The sequence below is a fragment of the Anopheles nili genome, chromosome 3 (assembly GCF_943737925.1).
Source record: "Anopheles nili chromosome 3, idAnoNiliSN_F5_01, whole genome shotgun sequence".
NCBI lineage: Eukaryota > Metazoa > Arthropoda > Insecta > Diptera > Culicidae > Anopheles > Anopheles nili.
The window spans coordinates 64,574,676-64,592,882 of record NC_071292.1 but is presented as its reverse complement, the minus strand read 5'-3'; the positions used below and the strand labels follow the sequence as shown (position 1 = coordinate 64,592,882).

The following is an 18,207-nucleotide window of genomic DNA, read 5'->3' as shown; positions in this document are numbered from 1 at the left end:
AATCAGAACAAAACAAATCAGAACAAAACTATTGGCACGCGTGTGGCGGGTTAGCTGCGTAATCTTTTGCTAGCATGACACTGTAATCTTAAGTTTGGTTCCAGTGCGTTTGTTTCGATCAATTCGCTTCAGCTGGGGCAAGATATCCATTCAGCACCATGATTCGTTACCGAGTGATAGCGCTTGTTTTGATTTTGCTGCTGATATACTTTTTCCGGCTAATTATGGCTTCCGGTGGTGACCGCAGTCAGTTCTACCAAAATTGCCTGAAATTTTGCTCCTTGGACAACTGCACGCAATGTAAGCATTAGTCGTAGAATCCTGCAAATGGATTTCTTCATGTTTTTCATCACCATTCTAGCCGGGGTTTCGTATAAGCGGGAACTACAGTGGAAGCATGACACCATCAATAAACTGCTGCTTTGGACCTGCTACGACGAGTGCGGGTACGACTGCATGTGGAAGACGACGAACGCTTTTCACAATCGAAATTGGACCACGCCGCAATTCTACGGAAAAGTAAGGGTTTGGTATGATGCAAAATATTTACATGTGCGCGATGCTTCGCCACGTGTCGTGGGATGGTGTAGGAAATTTCAAATCCTTCTGCTATCACCGAGGATTTGCGCTAAAAAGATCGGTTGAGCTTTCTCTAGTTCAATCTCGCGCTAGACAATTCCATTCTGAATCCTGGAATCCAACAGGGTATATTATAGCTGAAGGAAAGATTTGCTAGTTTCCACAGGCCCATGTCCTCCAAATAGCACTGGAATAGAAAATAAGTAAGCACATGGCACCATTAACGATGCACGTTTTGTTTTACCGTTTGTAGTGGCCATTCGTGAGGTTCCTCGGTATGCAGGAACCAGCATCCGTGCTGTTTTCCGTAGCCAACTTTATTACGCACTACAAAATGCTGCAGCGGTTTAAGCAAGAGGTGCGCACCGACAGCCCGATGTACGGCACTTGGCGCGTATTTTCCTACATCTGTCTCAACGCGTGGGTTTGGTCTGCTTTTTTCCATACGCGAGATTTTCCCGTGACCGAGCTGCTAGATTATGCATTTGCCTACTCGATGGTTCTCGCCTCCTTCCACTGCATGGTCATGCGCATGATACACCGCATGTCGATCGTGGTGCGCGCTGCATTCAGCTTCTTGTGCGTGTTGTTCTTTATCAATCACTTTTCGTATCTTAGCGTCGGGCGGTTTGATTATTCGTACAACATGAAAGCAAATATCGTGACCGGTAAGTTTGCGGATATTTGCTAAATTATGTAGCCTCTCAATGTCAATACGTTTCAAATGCTGCAGGAATGAGCGGAGCATTAGGATGGATTTTGTGGTGTTTTCTGCAGCGCAAGAAGCGCCGATACGTTTGGAAGTGCTTTATATTTATCGTTCTGGCAACATCGTCTCTGCTGCTGGAAATAAACGACTTCCCACCGATCTTCTGGACGTTCGATGCGCATTCGATTTGGCATCTGGTAACGGCACCGCTTACAATACTGTTTTATAGGTAATCCACCTTCAAGCTGCTACTTTATTCGCACCGTTATTCATTCTGCTTTTATTATTGTTTTAGTTTTATCATCGAAGACTGTAAAACGTTGCGAAAAGAGCTAGTAGACTATGGAGATGAAGAGAATCGCAAGTTGCTATAAGGCACGTGCAATGAAACGCACGTGTTGCGAGTAAATGGATCACGCGTCGAAACTCGCGCGCTCGAAAGACAATAATACCGGAAACATCGGGCAACTATTGCAAAATAGCAATCATAGAAGGAAGAGCAGCTTACGTTACGTAAGAGATTCTTCTATTAAAATGCATTTACGAAACGCCAATATCTAACACACCACTTTGTAGTTATGCATTTGGGCTCGAAGCAATAACGCCGATTTTTGTATACTAATTGTTCTACAATTTTCTTTTGACTTGAGCAACGTAACGTCCAAACTGCATGCAAATGACATACTAAACCTAGCGAACCGCAATGAACAGTTATGCCAAAAATTACCCCATTAAGACACTTCCTTGTGATGAACTACTTCGTTCAGCTGTTGCGAGTTTGGAGCCAAACAAATTACGATAGAACAGACCGTAAGGAACTGAAAGGAATTCATTCTTTCTGCACCAGCGCACCAGCAGCCAGCTGTTAGATAGTGATCCGGTAACAAATAAGTCAATTGTTCAGCTGGCGGCGTAACAGACAGACGAACACGTTTTTTGGAACTATCCATTTATCCGCGTGAGCACGGAATTCTAGTCAACTTTAAACATTCGTTCGATGGCGTGAATGTAGCACGCGGAATCGCGCATTGGGCCTAAGGAGGGTCGGTTTTTTATTACCTTCCGCATCCTTCGTGCACTAAGCAAATCGTATTCGTGTGAATTCCAAAGTTAATCGTAAGGTTTTGCGTACACGTATATGATGTACTTATATTATAACGGAGCAAATAAACTCTTACCATTTCGGAATCGTAGTGAAGTGAAACTAGACTAGGACCACAACAAATATACAAATTTTAATTCACAAAAAGGCAAACCCTTTTGCGTTTGGTTTGGAACATTCGAACGAAAAAAAACATGACACCACTTTTGCGTTGGAACTAGATATACATTGGTTTATTTTTCAGCACTTTGTTTTGCATGTAGTAAGATGCGATAATGATTATTTCTCCTTTACAGCGAATGCATCCAGAAAACGAACGAAAAATACACATCAAATTAATGCTAATATAAACCCTTAAACTAACATAGCAGAGCGTAGTGAAACATCGATAGGCCTGTGACTGCTTTTGAAGCCCCTTTCCTGCCTCATTTCCAATCGAGTTCCAGCGAGGAGCTATCTACGAGCTGCTAGCCTATCCTTTTGCCACTCCACACACACACACATACACCAACCCACCCACTGATCGTGACCGCGCGGGCCACATTCGCCGGTATGGAATAGTTCTTTGTTAAAAGCAAATACGAGAGCCCTGCCGTAGAGACTGATACGACATATACAAGCCGTCCTTTCCTTCGAGCCAGTCCTTAAGAAGTAAGATTCTTTCCATTTTGATTGCTTCCCTGCTTGGTTAAAGCGCCAAGAATGCGAGTACATAATAAGTGGCCAACGATTGACGCATACTGGGGCCACAATTTTGCTCTGTTCTTCTTACCATCCCTGTTTAAAAAAAAGGTTAGTAGATTAGACACCGGAGTTGGATCTCTCCTCTGACCTAGCTAAGCTGTTCGCTACAATATGTATATATATATGCTACGCGGCAGGGCGTGCAGCAAGAATTAGTATGTGTTTTTAATACGTGTTCGCTTGTTCAACATTCAGATCACAAATTTGATTTGCCCTGTCCGCCCTCTTCCCATCTGACGTGGTGCATCCGCGGAACATCCCTTTTCTCAGCATCTAAGATCGGGCTACGAGTGCTCGTTTGTTAACGTGTTAAATAGCGCAGGAAAGCAGTAGGAGTAGAGGAATCGGTTTACTTTTCTGTGTTATCCCTTGATCCTGTACAGCGCGAATCGTGGGAGATTTCGCTGCCAGCAATGCCCCGGTTCACTGGGTATGTGTAAGGGGTAGATCAAACTGGGAACTGTATCCGTTTTATGGACTCCTGTACGCGTTACGCCGGACGTAGCTCGCAAACTGCACGTAATCGTTGATCTGCGTCAGTTGATTCCAGTACTGGTTGCTCCACAAGGCGTACGTCCGGTGGTAAAGGGCCGTAGCTTGAGCGTCATTCCAGACGGGCGGGATCGGAGCGGTCGGTAGAAACGGTGGCAAAAGGTTTTCCATGCGTGCCATAAACGCGGGCGATCGTGGCGAACGCTCTTCGTCCATGGCGGAAGGCGCCACCGGTGGTACAGTGCCACCAATAGCGCCAACCGGAGGAATAATGGTGCTGGCCATGATGGGCGGTGTGGGAATGCTCGGCGCAGCGAATAGATGCGGCGAAGCGGCCACCGAAACCGAGTTCGAAGTGACGGGATCGATCTGTTCCAGGCTTCCGGTTTGGCCGGTAGCGACCACCACCATAATCGCGTCGGCAACCGCAAGCGGTTCGTTCTCTTTGGGCGTGGATTTGGCCGAAGCAACCGACACGCGGTCGACATCATCGAAGAAGGACGAATTGGACGCATCGCTGTCGTACGACGAGTACGAACTCGCGTCGTCCATCATATCGTCCACGTCGTGGGATGCACATTCCGGCCCAATCGGACCGATCGGATCCGCTTCGTTTGGATTGATGATCGGGAGCGCCTGCTGGTCGAGCATCTCGGGCGGTTCAGGCGTCGATCCGACGTTTGAACCAACCGTGTTTGAGTTTACTTCGAGCGAATCCTGCTGCTGGAAGCGGATCCGGTTCGGCAAGTTCGCCTGAATGACATCCTCCACTTCCTCCTCGAAGAGCGATCCCCTGTTCGAGCCACACGTGTTCGAGTTCAGTTCGATTTCTTCCTCTTCCTCGCCTACCTCCTCGGCCAGTGCTCCCCGGTTAGCACCGAGCAGACGTGAGGCACCGTGGGAACTGCCACACGGAACCACGTCCGGTACGATGCTCTTACGTGTCGTTCCCCAGTCGCTAATAGTATCATCGTGCACTTCCAGACTGCACCCATCGATCGAGTGCAGCTGCACTTGGTGTTCCTGCTGTTCCACTCCCAGCTCCTTCTGCTCCATGATCTTCGCAAACAGCGCATCGTTGTTGGCCTCGAACGGGGGACATTCGCCGCCGTTCACCTCACTGTCTGAACTGTGATCGATATCTGAGCAATCAACAGAACCAATCTGCCGGAACCGTGGATCTGGGATCTGGTTTAGCCGCGACATGGGCGCGTTGAAATCCGAGCCCACTTCCACCTTCTCTGTGACGTTGGTGCTGAGCGAAGAGCTGCTTTCGTGATCCGATTCATCGCCTCCGTTCGTGGTGACGATGGTCGTGATGGTGCCACCGTTCAGCAGCAGCAACTGTTGCGTCCCGTCGGCATCGGGAACGGGAGTCGACAAGCTGCCCCTTAACGCAGACGCTAATGGGGCGGTTTTTGCGATTCCATTCCGCGATGGTCCTGGCCGTGGTGCATTATCATCATCTTCATCCCCTTCGCCATCGTCACTATCATCGTCTTCGACGTCCTCATCCATCACGATGTGCCGTTCGTTGCCATTTGCTTTCTTTTGATTGCCGTTCAATGAGTCGAGCCGTTTCGACTTCTCGCCACGATCACCGTTAGGCTGTTGTTTGCGATCGAGGCTTAGTTTTTCCATCGACATCGACAGCCCATCCATGACGACTGCCGACGAGGTTGATTGAGAGGTAAGAGTGTGCTTTCCTGGCGACACGTTTCCATTCAGCTCAGTTGCGTGGCCGTTTGTGGGCTTTCCGTTAGACGCGCTGCCTTCTGGGGTTTCCGTGGCACGTGGTGCATCCACCTCGACGACCGTTTCCTCGTCCGAGGTCGATTTCTCCAGACTGTCATCCAGCTTCACCTCGTCGTTATTGTTAGCCCGCGGTGGTTCTCCAGCACCGCCGCCATTGCTCTGCTCACCGATCATCTTCATCGCCTTTAGGAAAAGTTGGTCGGCATCCTTATCACGGATCTCCTGTATCATCTGCGAGGCAAACAGCTTTTCGTACTTGTCGCCATAGCGCTCGAACTGCCACACATCCTCCAGCTGGCCCTGAGGTAGCTTCAACACGAACATCTCGTTTCCACCGATATCGTGCAGAATGCGTCGGAACCGTTCCATGTCCTTTACGCCCGAGACGAGTGTGATGGCGATGCCCTTCGTTCCGAAGCGCCCCGCCCGCCCTATCCGATGCAGGTAGGTGGCGTTGTCCTTCGGTACGTCCGCGTTGATAACAAGATTAACGCTCTCAACGTCGATACCACGTGCGATCAGATTCGTCGCAATGAGCACACGCGCTCGGAACGCACGGAAATCATCGATCGCCTTCAAGCGGATGCGCTGCTCCATGCCACTGTTGATCACCTCGGCTGGCCAGCCCGCTTTCTTCAAGTAAGTACAGTACGTTTCCGCCTTGGCGATCGTGTTCGCAAACACCACACACTGGGAGAAGTTGATCTGCTGAAAGATCTCGTTCAGTACGCCGACTTTCGCCAACAGATCCTTCACGTTGTCGGGTTCCGCCGGCAGCTCCCGGACAAACTGCTTGATACCGAATAGCAGCGGAATTTCCCGCTTCGGCGTTACACCTATGAACTTTGCGTTCATGTACTGTAGTAGCTCCCGATCGCGGTTGTTGTAGAACGTCGCGCTGCACACGATCGTTTGGCGCTTCTCGGGCAGGGCGCTTACGATTTTATTGATATCACCCCGCATGCTTGACTGCAGCAGCGTGTCTGCCTCGTCCATCACCAGCGTGCGGATGTAGGACGTGTTTAGCACGTTACTCTTGATCAGGTGCAATATTCGTCCCGGCGTACCGACTACTGCCGAACAGTTCTGTAGGTTCTTCCGATCGACGCTGATCTCCATACCGCCAATAAACGAACGCGCCTTGAAATTGGCCACCTCGGCACCGATCCGATTCAGCACGGTTTCAACCTGTACCGCAATCTCCCGGGTTGGAACGATCGTGAGCGACTGTGGGAAAGCTACCTCCGGATCATGCGACTCGACGATCGTGATGGCGAAGACGAGCGTCTTTCCGGTGCCAGCTTTCGCTTGCACGAGCAGATCTGAGAAGAAAAACAGAAGGTGTTAGACGCATGACGCATTTTTTCTGTTATTATTGTTGATGTTATTTTTTTTATTACCGAAATCACACCGGGCAAGCGGAATGGCTCGAGTCTGTATCGGGGAGGGGTATATGAAGTTGTTACGCGCTAGCGCCTGCTTCACTGGATCGGAAAGACACATTCGGTCGAATAGCATATTTCGATCCACCATGACGTCGGCGGTGCGTACTTTATCGTCGCTCAGGCTGTGTCCAGCCATTTTGAAACTTGCTGTTATTTCGGGAACTTCTACTGGATGATTGACGAAAGAATCTCGCTGTTTTCACTGGAATCCAGTGCGCCTTCGAGGGTAAGGGGAAAACCCTTCACGGGAGTAAAATAAATGCCAACTGGCGGGTTGACGTGATGGCAGAGTTATTGTTTACACGATGCCGATGAAATCCTTCTGGGAAAAAACGCAGGTGCGCCGCTGCACGGAATAACCAGCACACGCAACAGATTTCACGATAATCTCCGCTTTGTTTACATCTAGCTTTACTTTTGGCAAGGAAAGCAGATCTATTCAAGAGAGTTTGCAACGGATTTACGCCTGAATATTGTGCTCCACTTTCAACCCACAGTTGCCAACTGTACTGTCCGGGTGTACACCACGCCTTCTCCCGAAATGCACGAAAATCGGACAGGTGCGAACTGTGGAAATGACTCACTGTTTTCGATATTACGTATCTCAAATAGATCCACCAGCGGATGTGCTGGCATACGATCGAGAGTAGTTTAGAAACAATCTCGATTTGTAGCACAGCAGCTAACCTAGGCAAATGGTATCGTTGCAATTGTGTCACTTCTGATGGAATCAAATCGGGCCGCACAATAGCTATTGCACATTGTACGACGACTATCTTGAAGCTAGTGGGCTATACTTGCAATCAGCATGTAGTAAAATGGTATAAATTAATAATTAATCCAAACTTTTACTAAATTCTGCACTAATAACAATGCTATCCAAAACAATTCTCACACATACGCACTATGTGACGTGATGATTGTCAGAAAGGGTCTGCCTGGCAGCTTAATTTAAAACTTTTGGGTCATTCAGAATGGAGCCGTTATTTTCGATTTATTATCCTTAAAAGTAACATTAAGAATAATTACTTCCTTAACGAGTGTACATGTACAGTTTGATTCCATTTGTTCTGATAGAATTTGATTCTAATAGAATTGTTTTTATAAACACGTGATGTTGCAAACTTAGCAATGCAAAAGTAGGTTCAAATTAGGATGACATTATTCCTACTAATAAGAAGCTTATAAGGACATTAAATATTAACTACTTTCTAGCACCAAGGCTCTATCAAGAACGAGGTTCAATTTCAAAGCTAATGAAAAAATCTCAATACTCATGCACATGTTTAGCCTATTTGAATCGCATGTCAGTCAGTACTGAGTGCATAGCTAGTAACTTAGATCAAATATCCTTTAACATATCCACTTTACGTATGCTTCTGCATTTCAAAGCTCATATTATGATATATTATCTACATAAAATTGATTTGTTTTAAACCGTTCGATGAAATTCACAAAGTTTGTTCGTTGGTTCAGACCACCGAATGAAAGCAATACACAAATTGACTCCATTAAAACTGATTTTTTTTCCCCGTAAAAAGCAATACTGTCATTTTTCTAGAATTCAAGATTGCTGTAAAAGTGATTTGTATCATGTTGGCATATTTTTTAGATTTTACATTGAATTTTAAAGTGATCCTAATTTCACCACGAAAAACTTACAGCACGTGTAATATTCACCATGGCTGTCTGTGTCAGCTGTCATTTAGTGGTGAGTTAAAAAAAGAAAAAAAAATACAAACACATACACATACGACGTAAACAATCGCGAAACAACGCAGGACGATTTTTTGCGAATATTTTCGATTAGTTTTGCGTATTGTGCCGATCCTTGTTGCAATACGTACGTCAGCTAAACGATTAAGGAGTGGTGCTATTCGGAGAACTAATGTAACACCCGGTTCCTACGCGAATGAAGTTCTTTTGCTGCCGTGCCAGGGGTAATCGTCAATGGCACCCATCGATCAAAAAGTGAATGCAGTAAAATGTTTTAAAATTACACCGCTCGCAAATCAAGTGCTAGACAACCACGGGAAATGTTAAGTTCAGCAGCATACATTGCCACTGTCCCATCGGTAGTGAGCATAAAGTAAGTGGTGGAGTTCTTTCTACCCCATTCCCGTCATATGGTCATATCATCCCACGCAAGTGAATGAAAACAAATCGTTTTTGAGGGCGAAATGGAGCTAAATTAGTAAAAGGAAAAAATTGCCCGTGAAAAGCCTACCATGGGCGCGGATAAACAGTATCCTTATTTTCCTGTGTAACTGTACGAAAATGTGAAAAACTTTCGCCCACGATGAGCTAGACAGAGGAAGTTTTGCAAACAAGGTGCGCCAGGATTTGCTTGGTATTTTTTTACTTTACTGCAGACCTCTGCAGGAACAGTTGGTTCATATTCGGAAGTGCACCCAGGATACAAACTCCCTCTGAGATCGATGACTGCGTTAAAAAACGGTGTTGGCGCATCCGCAGATCAAAAGGTAACACTATTGGCAGTCCATACCAAATAATTATCGTTTTTACACGAAATACCCAGTAAGCACATGTGAGTTTACCATACAGACTTTACAGGCAAACCGGCACAATTTTCTCCGTGTACCGGAACTTAGATTATTTTCGTAGTTGCAATCAAATATTCTACCCTGCCGGTGTACGTATATTTTTGCACATCATAGATCTCAATCATTTAGGTCTTATCACAGGCTGCATTGCTTCCAATTGATGCGGCCAGGAAGCAACCAGGGCTACTACGATTTCGTCTTACTATCGGAAAGCGAAAGACCCGCCTGCTAGGCTATCGATCAGTTCCCCGTCTATGATTTATGATTATTGATGGTGTCACGCAAATCCAACGAGAAGAACCGCTTGTGGGGAAGGACGGGTTATTCATAGTAATGATTCTGAGAAGTATGATAAACGGACCCAATCTAGCATATAACGCATTGGTTCCGTGGGGTTTCCGCAATTCTATGACAGTTTTTGAATCACTTTTGACAATGAACGTGCTAAATTTGATCCACTGTGAATCCGATTTCCTTTTCGCATAGTTAACTTTAAGGTTCGATGATGGAATATACACTGTAGCTGATAACGATGTTCTTATCTTTCAATTCACAGACAAGATTTTTCCTTGTAATTATGCGGTTGAATTTGAAGTTCCTGTTGATCGTCCTCTGTGTGACGGTTGCGCTTATAACGTTCGCGCTGTGGGCAAACTGTGGCGTTGGACGAGGGCTCGTACCGAAGTGGCCACCGCATCATGGGGATAGTGGTAAGAATCCGGCATGTGTGTACCGTATTGCCAGATATCACAGTAAACGTTATGGTATGTATTTTTGTAGAAAATCCATTCGAGCAGACCGAGGAAATCGACTGCATCATCAACCAAGAGTATGCGATCGGGTGTCGCAAGGAAGGTGAAGAGGTATACCTGCCGTTCTCCTTCCTGCAGAAGTATTTCGACGTGTACGGATCGTTGAACGTCGTTGACGGGAGCAGGCGGTTCGATTGGACGCACAGCTATGGGAAAGTAAACTACCCGAAGGGTGCATACGATCCGCGCGGCATCTTCATGTACTTCGAGAACTACAACGTGGAGATGCGCGATCGCGTCAAATGCATCAGTGCAATCGATGGCGTGCCGATTTCGACGCAATGGGAAAGTCAGGGTTACTTCTACGCCACGCAGATCGCCCAGTTCGGGTTGTCGCATTACAGCAAAAATCTGACCGAACCGGAACCACGCCGCAAGATGGTGGAGGATGGTGAACGGGAGCTAGCGGGATGGATAGTTCCGAAGGGTAGCTCGATGAACCGCACGTTCGACCGAACTCGGATGGTAACGACAGCGGTGCTTACGTTTTCCACCGGCAAATCCTTCGATACGGCCGTGGTGCTTCCGATGGACCACGTGCTCGATCTGGTGCTAAGCATCGACGTACTGCTGAAACCCAACTCGACAGTTTGTGTCACACTGCAGAACCGCGAGACTCAGAAGCTGTACCACGTGTACTACATACTGGCGGATCTGCTAATTGGTGTGCAGGACGAGAACATATACTATGGCATCGGGTTGAACAGTACCGGCACGTGGAAACATCTGACCCGCGATCTCTTCGTCGATCTTCAGAAAGGCATGCCACAGTACGCGAACACGGACAAGCGGCGAAAGATGCGGCGGACGGAGTTGAAAGTGATCGAGATTTCGCTCCTCGGCAACGGCAGTATCGATAATCTGACGCTCTCGACGAGCGAACATATCAGCCACTTTTATGATGCGGCCGATTGGCTGATTAGGCACCAGGATCCAAGCACGGGTGGTTGGCCGATACCGGTGCGTCGGAAGCTTGGTTCCGGTTTCGGTGAGCTGTCACGTGGCTGGTATTCGGCCATGGCGCAAGGCCATGCGATATCCTTGCTAGCGAGAGCTTACTTTCATTCGAAGGGTGACAAGCGCTACCTTCGAGCGGCGTTGGACGGATTAAAGCTGTTTCGAATCCCGTCCTACCAGGGTGGCGTTTTAGCTACCTTTCTTGGCAAGTACGCCTGGTACGAGGAATACCCGACGACACCACATTCGTTCGTGCTGAACGGGTTCATATACTCGCTGCTTGGGCTGTATGATCTCAACTCGACTGCACCTGTAAACCAATCGAACGAAGCAGCGGTGCTGTTTGAGCAGGGTATGGCGAGCTTAAAAAAGATGCTTCTTCTGTATGATACCGGTTCCGGGACGAGTTACGATCTTCGGCACTTCACACTCGGTATGTAGAGGATTCTTTCGATTGTTTCCACCACCGGTTTAACGGTTCTCTCTCTGGCAGGTATTGCACCGAATCTAGCCCGATGGGACTATCACGCGACGCACGTGAATCAGCTACTGCTGCTGGCCACCATTGATCCGGACCCTCTGATATCGCAAACGGCGGAACGATGGAAAAATTACATGGTTGGCAAGCGTGCCCCTCACAACTAAGGTGAATGTCCCATGGGAGAGTCCTTAAATCGCCTCCAACGGCCATTGGTTGCCCTGGTAGACCTGCAGTCTTCTCCACTTCCATTTAAAATGCCTTACACACCGAACGAAATTTATCTCACTTCACCCGTACTGAGGGGGGCCGATTTCGTAGGCCCATTTTCCGGTCAACTTTCTACTCTATCATCACAAACCGCTTTGAGTGCGGTGGGAAAGCAGGAAAATATGAAAAGCGCAGCATAGAGAGAAGAAGGTTGAAATGAGAGAAGAAAAACAGAGACACGCAGCCTACCACCGTTTGCGATCGAGTGGAACAAGGCCATCGATGGTAGCATTATGCGAGGCTTTCGTGATATGATACTGGTACCTTTAGAGTGTAATGGAAATGTACATATGAATAGAGTTCTCTCCAACTTTCCTGGCTAGAACGCGTAGCGTTTATCGTAGAGAAAAAGATTGCATATCCGCACCCGAACGGATCCCGTTTCGCACATTCGCGAAACATTTGTTAGACGCTTTCACCTTTTGTACTATGGAACCGTATGGCCCACGCTCACAATAATCAGTAGCAGAGATAAGACGCACCATACAGGGATATGATGTGTGGGATTCGTATTACAGAAGAAGCCGACATGGGAAAGGTTGTAAAAGGAAATTGAAATCCAAATATCATCGTAGCATTAACATACTGTATCAAATGTATTGGAATCGTTGATCGTACACAACCATCCTTGCCATAGTTTTGTTGCCTGTCCAAAGGGTACACGAGTAGGGTATTGTTTTAGTTTTTGTTTTGCAATTTGCCATAGATGGAAAAAATCCCGCAAAGGTTGTAGAATACTTTATCGGCACGCTCCGGAACCATTCATCTTAATGCCTTGAAAACAATCCTATCATCACGGGGAGCAATCGCCAAAGCTCAATTCGAAATTACGGTAGCAAGGAATAGCGTAAATAGTTCGTGGAACGACATCTGCTCGACTTTGTACGAACGAGTCGGAGCCATTTCACGGCAGACTGTGCACAAATAATACATTATTTGTCTAGTGTATAATGGAATAGTACTCACGCATAGGTGTTGCTGAAATACCTACAGTAAATCAATTCCTAGAGAGCTTACATTGGAAACAGTACCGAAACAGCCCAACTACTGTTGACGTCGATACAAGAAATTATGCACAAACAAATCAACCATATGCTGTTGGTTCCGCACGAAAGCGCTTTCCTTTGTATACGCGATGTGCTGGAAGCTGTTTGCTCCAGCATCCTTACGGTTTAGTTGTTCGATTCAATTTGGTTTTGCTTTGTTTGGTATACTCCTTTAGCATATGTTTTCTAATTAGGATAAGTACATCCATTCAGGCTTAGCTATACCTTGTTGTTATATATATCTGTTTATTTATTGTTTTAAGATTGCTTTAAGAACGCGATTCAAAGACTTGAGTTACATGGCATTGTAGTTTTATTATTTCTACACAATGCGATGTGGGTTTAAACCACACAAAATCGTGTCAGCGAGATGCGCGCACGAGGAATGCTCGCACATACTTATGTCGCTGGCTTCGTAGTTCTCTTTTCCTGCTGTTACCAGTTCCTTCTACTAGAGTCTCTTATATCTCTTCATGTAACGTTGTTTAATATCGAACCGAACGGAAAGGACAATGCAACGGTCCGTAAAATCAACTCTTGCGGCGTTGCTTTAGAATGCATGATATACAGTTTAACACAATTCCATAAGACTGTATCTAGAAGAGACCGAGTGAGTTTGCGCGCATTCAGAAATAAATTCGTTCCTGATTCGATAAACACTGTGTAGAAAATCCCGTTCCTGACGTTACATGTAGTTAGTGTTTCAAATATGACAATGCAGCTAATTTAGATTGCTTTAAAAAAAGTACGATCCAGATGAAAACGTCGCACGATCCATTCTTAGTAGAGCCGCTTTAAAATTTACTTCCAGTTTAACTGCGATTCATGCGGATTTGTAACAAAGATAGCTAGCATATTACGGGCACATAGAATATCTGAATGCTGGCAGGATAACGGATAGCAATTCAACGCGAATGTTTGTGCAAACAGAGAACGCATGCAGCATGTAGCATCCTAATGATAGAAGTACTTAGTAATCCAATAATATCTTCACACCTGAGTAGACATGGAAGAAGGCTGTTAGAACGTTTTGTAATAAGATGACAAAAGAATAAGCAAAGAAAATAACACTCTCGACAATAACGTAAAAAGAAAAGTAAAACTGGCATCGGTGTTGTGATGGGCGGTTGATGGCATTCTTGAACAAAAGTCCTAGCTTAGCGGTGTTGCACGTGTTGGAATAGAAACCAAGTTTTATACGAACACTTTTACTCTGCTTTCGTTTCGGCAATGTACTAGAATTTTGTCGTCATAGAAAATTATACAACAACCAGGTGTAACTCTCAATGTAACCGTTAGGAAAGGACCTTTTGCGTAAAACCGTTTTGCCCGTTTCGTCTTCGATTTTGGTTCCTTCACCTCAACCACAACTGGTTTACCGTATGAAAAGCGACCAAAACCAACATACTGCAACGCTACTATATCTCGTAGTCTATATAAAGTCTCTCTATCTCTCCGGATCTTCCTCTTTACGGTGAGACATGGCACATGCTAGTGTTATCGGTAGTTAGCGAAGAACGGACTAGACCTGTTCGGTAGGATGTTATTACAACAATTAACCGTAACATAAACGTGCTGTCGAACTCAATACACCTATCGGAAACAATTTGCAAAAGAGTGTACAAATTTGTAGTTAATTGTAGTTAAGAGGGAATAAAAATGAACGCAAAAGACTAGGGCAAAGAAAATGAAAACGTATCCAAGAACACACCGCGAATACTGATGATAGTACCAACTTTGTATGCTAGCACACGGTATAATACTTAAGAATACCACTACAAGTAATATAATCATCACAAATCTAGGGGTTTGAGACTGCTCGCGGTACTATTGTGAAATTTAATTTTACAAACGCAACCGTCAGCGGACGGAACCGTATGGAGAAGGTTCGTTTCTTTGTCACAATGAACGCACAAAAAGTTTAGCTCCCCTACTCCACTACATTACACGAAGGTACATCGTTACTGTCGAACGGGAAGGAATTGGGAATGATCACATCTTAAACTAGCCACACCGAGTGTTCTCTGATTCGTTAGGTTTCTTTCTGTGCAAAACACGACCACAATAGTTCCACGTACTTGCTAACAAACTTGCTTTAATGTGTATCATTTCGTGCGCTCCATCGTACTATCGAGCGATGAAGCGATCACCCTCTTTCTCTGGTGTAGGCAAGCGCGGTAGGACGCTGTAAGGAAATGTCAATAATAAATAGCATATCATAGAGAGCAAACAGTGAGCGTAACAGAAATAGGGAAGGATCTTGTAGCGGAACACGTATAAACTATTGAGCCATATATAATATCGACCGATGTAAAGGCTACCGGCATCAGCATTAACATTGAACTCCACGTTATGTTGCACTCGGCAAAAAACCCGATATAATATAACCAGCATCAGAAATAAAACGATCACAAAATTAATGAATGCCTCACGTGTTTTAAGCGTACTTATTCTTGCCATCCGAACTATCCGCCATAGAGGAACAGAACGTACGTTCTTAAAGGAGAGCTTTTTGGTATAAATTATTGAAGAACTTCTTCAAACTACAGCGCGGCTGTGATTTATACCGTGGGGGTTTGGTCGCTCGTTGTTTATAGCTTAAATTACAGAAACCCTCTCGTCCCCGGTGTCGGAAAGGAGACACTTTTAGGGTGCCATGTTTGGGGTCGAACCGAGGCGCGTCGGTGCCAAACAATCGCACAACTAAGGACAACCGGGCTGTCAACCGTCACCCCGGTGCCATCAACAGCGCGATCGTACGGTGCCGGGAAACGATCTTCGCCCCGTCGGACGGTTGATTTGAATTTTTATGCGTCTTTTATGCTGAGCAGCCCGGGACCGGTGGGATGATTTAAGACGGCCAGCACGCCACGCGGGAACGCAACCGATAATAATTTTTGCCCGGGAATTATTTGCGTTCGATTGCGGTGCGATTGCTTGCCCGCTCGTGGGGCGGCTTGATTGGCGCAGATTGCAGGATAAAGCAGCTCGGTGACGCGTTGGTTGTGCTCTAGATCCATCAACCGGGATCTCGGGCTCTTTTCTCGTCGCTTCCAGCCCTAGAGGGTACTTTCCTGCTGCAGGGAGAGGAAAGCCACACCGGTGGTGGAGGCGCCAGCGATAGCGGAAAAACCCGATCCCAAGGGCGGAGAATGTGTGTGTATGTGGGGGAGGGGGGGGGGGGGATATAAATTATCGACCATCGGTGGGTACGATTGCTGCAATCGACTGCACTCATGTTTTGCATAGAAATGGCGATTACGCGCCAAGTGTGGGCTTTTTTGCGGGTTTAAAAGCACGCGCACTCGCATTTGCATTTGCCGCGAACGCGACGGTTAGCGTACCGGCCCGTGGGGTTTTTGTGTTGATTAGCTTTCCGCCAAGGTTGACCGTGCAAGCTGCTGGCGGTGGGATTAATGATGCCTTCGAGGAAACCCTTTCGCTGGCGCGACCGGAGTGTGAACACTTGCGCGCCTCCAGTCAAGTGAACGGACGCGCGTGCGCGTGGCAAAGCTTGCTGACAGACCAGACGCTGCTCGATGGAGTCGATGGTGCCGTGGTGTCGCATCCTCGCAGAGACCATCGTCTAAATCCAAGCCACCAATGGGTCGTGTCAAATCTCTCGGTGCCCACATGAACCTCCAGGCAAGCCCGTAGGCGCACGTACATGGGCATGAAGCGTCAACGCTGGTTTTGATGATGGGGGGGGAACTCTCGCATCATCGACGTAAGAGAAAGTGTTTGCCGCGGGACCTGTGGGCAACCTGTAGGATGCGAGCCCACCAAGCGGCCTCGATTGGAATACAAATCGGTTGCTCAAGACACGTGCGTTGGCTGCTAGCGCGGAGGAGAGAGACTTTGAATTTCAAATCGACGTTCCGCACGTGCGTTACGAAATCTCCTGCTGAGGGTGAGCTTTGCGTCCGAAATCTCACGCACTCGCGTACGCATGTGGGTTTGGATGGTGTTGACAAGTGCCATCAAGGAGGCTGTGTGACGTGAGCCGCAACACTGGCACCGTTTGGTTGCTATAGTAACGGCGCGAGGCCCATATTCGGGTTATAGAATGTGAAAGAATCCACCAACATCCAGATTTTATAAACTTCCATCTATTCTTTTTCTACAGCCGCAAGTGAACTCTCCACGTACCTACACTGAAACAATAGAGCTAATAGCTTAATTCGGCTCAACAAAAACCACCTCACGAGTGGGTGAGAGATTGGGCTTACCGCAACGATATTAAATCCCTCCCCGCACGCCATAAACGTTTAATTATATTCATAAAGCATAATTGCGGCGAAACATAATTTGCACGGTGGCGCATGCTTACAAATCACAGCTTCGGCATCGTGTGGTTTTTATGCTTCTACTTCTTCTTCATCATCCAGCGATCGCAACTCCACCGCACAAGGCCCCCGCACAGAAAAACAACATAATTAAATTAATCGTTCGTTTGGCTGGAAATTGGCCCAATTGCCGTCGGCTCCCGCAGCGCAAAACGTGCCAGCGAACCCGCCGGAGCGCCGGTGATACGGTGCCGTTTCGGCCATTTTCCCCCTATTCGCCCTGCAGCTAAAAATAATCATTTCCTTCACGCACGCTTCTATGCAAACACAGCACCGGAGGCAATAATCCTCGCCCGGGTTCCACTCCGCGTGTGTAATGGGCCGTGCAGGTACAGGGCCGCTACTAATGCCCGCTAATATCACAAATCTTGCATCGGTCCGGCCCCCACCATTGGCTGGGGTGCGGGAAAATAATCGCTCCACCCCACGCTTTGGGGAGGATAATATTCGCCCGGGCCGTGTAAAATCAATCTCGATAAATTAGCTACCGTTTTATCATGCGCGCGAGATGCGCGTGCAAAATGGGATCCAGCGGATCCGCGGACTGGACCGCGGAGAGAATCGCGCGAGGAAGCAAAATCGGCGATCGGTGGTCGTGATGGTACCGCACGCGCCATGATCCGACCCTTTCCGTGGGCTTTGCGTTCGCTTTTTTTTTTCACCCGGACGCCCGCGTGGTAATGGGCCAGAAAAACGATCGCTCTCGATCGCGCTTGCTGGTGGCCATCGTGGGGAAAAGTCTTTCCGGCATCGCCGGGTCTCGGTTTCGTTTATTTTGCGCTCGGTGTTTATTGGCATTATTATTTGCGAACCCCCAATGGGGCCCGGATCTGGATGGATCCGTTCGGCGCAAAAAAGCATAGCTCATGGAGGTCCAGTCAGGTTGGAGTGAATTTCACTCGCACTTA

General features: G+C 47.1%; 3 protein-coding genes across 3 annotated transcripts; 2 read left to right on the top strand and 1 right to left on the bottom strand.

The window, feature by feature from the left end:
- Positions 1-158: 158 nt before the first annotated feature.
- Positions 159-1,662, top strand: LOC128726532 (post-GPI attachment to proteins factor 3). Its single transcript, XM_053820347.1, has 5 exons — positions 159-300; positions 362-519; positions 833-1,247; positions 1,313-1,517; positions 1,584-1,662. The coding sequence occupies exons 1-5, from the start codon at positions 159-161 to the stop codon at positions 1,660-1,662; spliced, it is 999 nt and encodes a 332-aa protein (XP_053676322.1).
- A 943-nt stretch (positions 1,663-2,605) lies between these two features.
- LOC128725506 (probable ATP-dependent RNA helicase DDX20) lies at positions 2,606-6,962 on the bottom strand. Its single transcript, XM_053819258.1, has 2 exons — positions 6,782-6,962; positions 2,606-6,703 (listed from the first exon to the last, which is right to left on the bottom strand). The coding sequence occupies exons 1-2, from the start codon at positions 6,960-6,962 to the stop codon at positions 3,606-3,608; spliced, it is 3,279 nt and encodes a 1,092-aa protein (XP_053675233.1). The 3' UTR covers positions 2,606-3,605.
- A 2,302-nt stretch (positions 6,963-9,264) lies between these two features.
- On the top strand, positions 9,265-11,804 carry LOC128726163 (D-glucuronyl C5-epimerase B). The gene is made up of 4 exons (XM_053819954.1): positions 9,265-9,309; positions 9,947-10,100; positions 10,171-11,592; positions 11,653-11,804. The coding sequence occupies exons 1-4, from the start codon at positions 9,265-9,267 to the stop codon at positions 11,802-11,804; spliced, it is 1,773 nt and encodes a 590-aa protein (XP_053675929.1).
- The last annotated feature ends 6,403 nt before the right edge of the window (positions 11,805-18,207 follow it).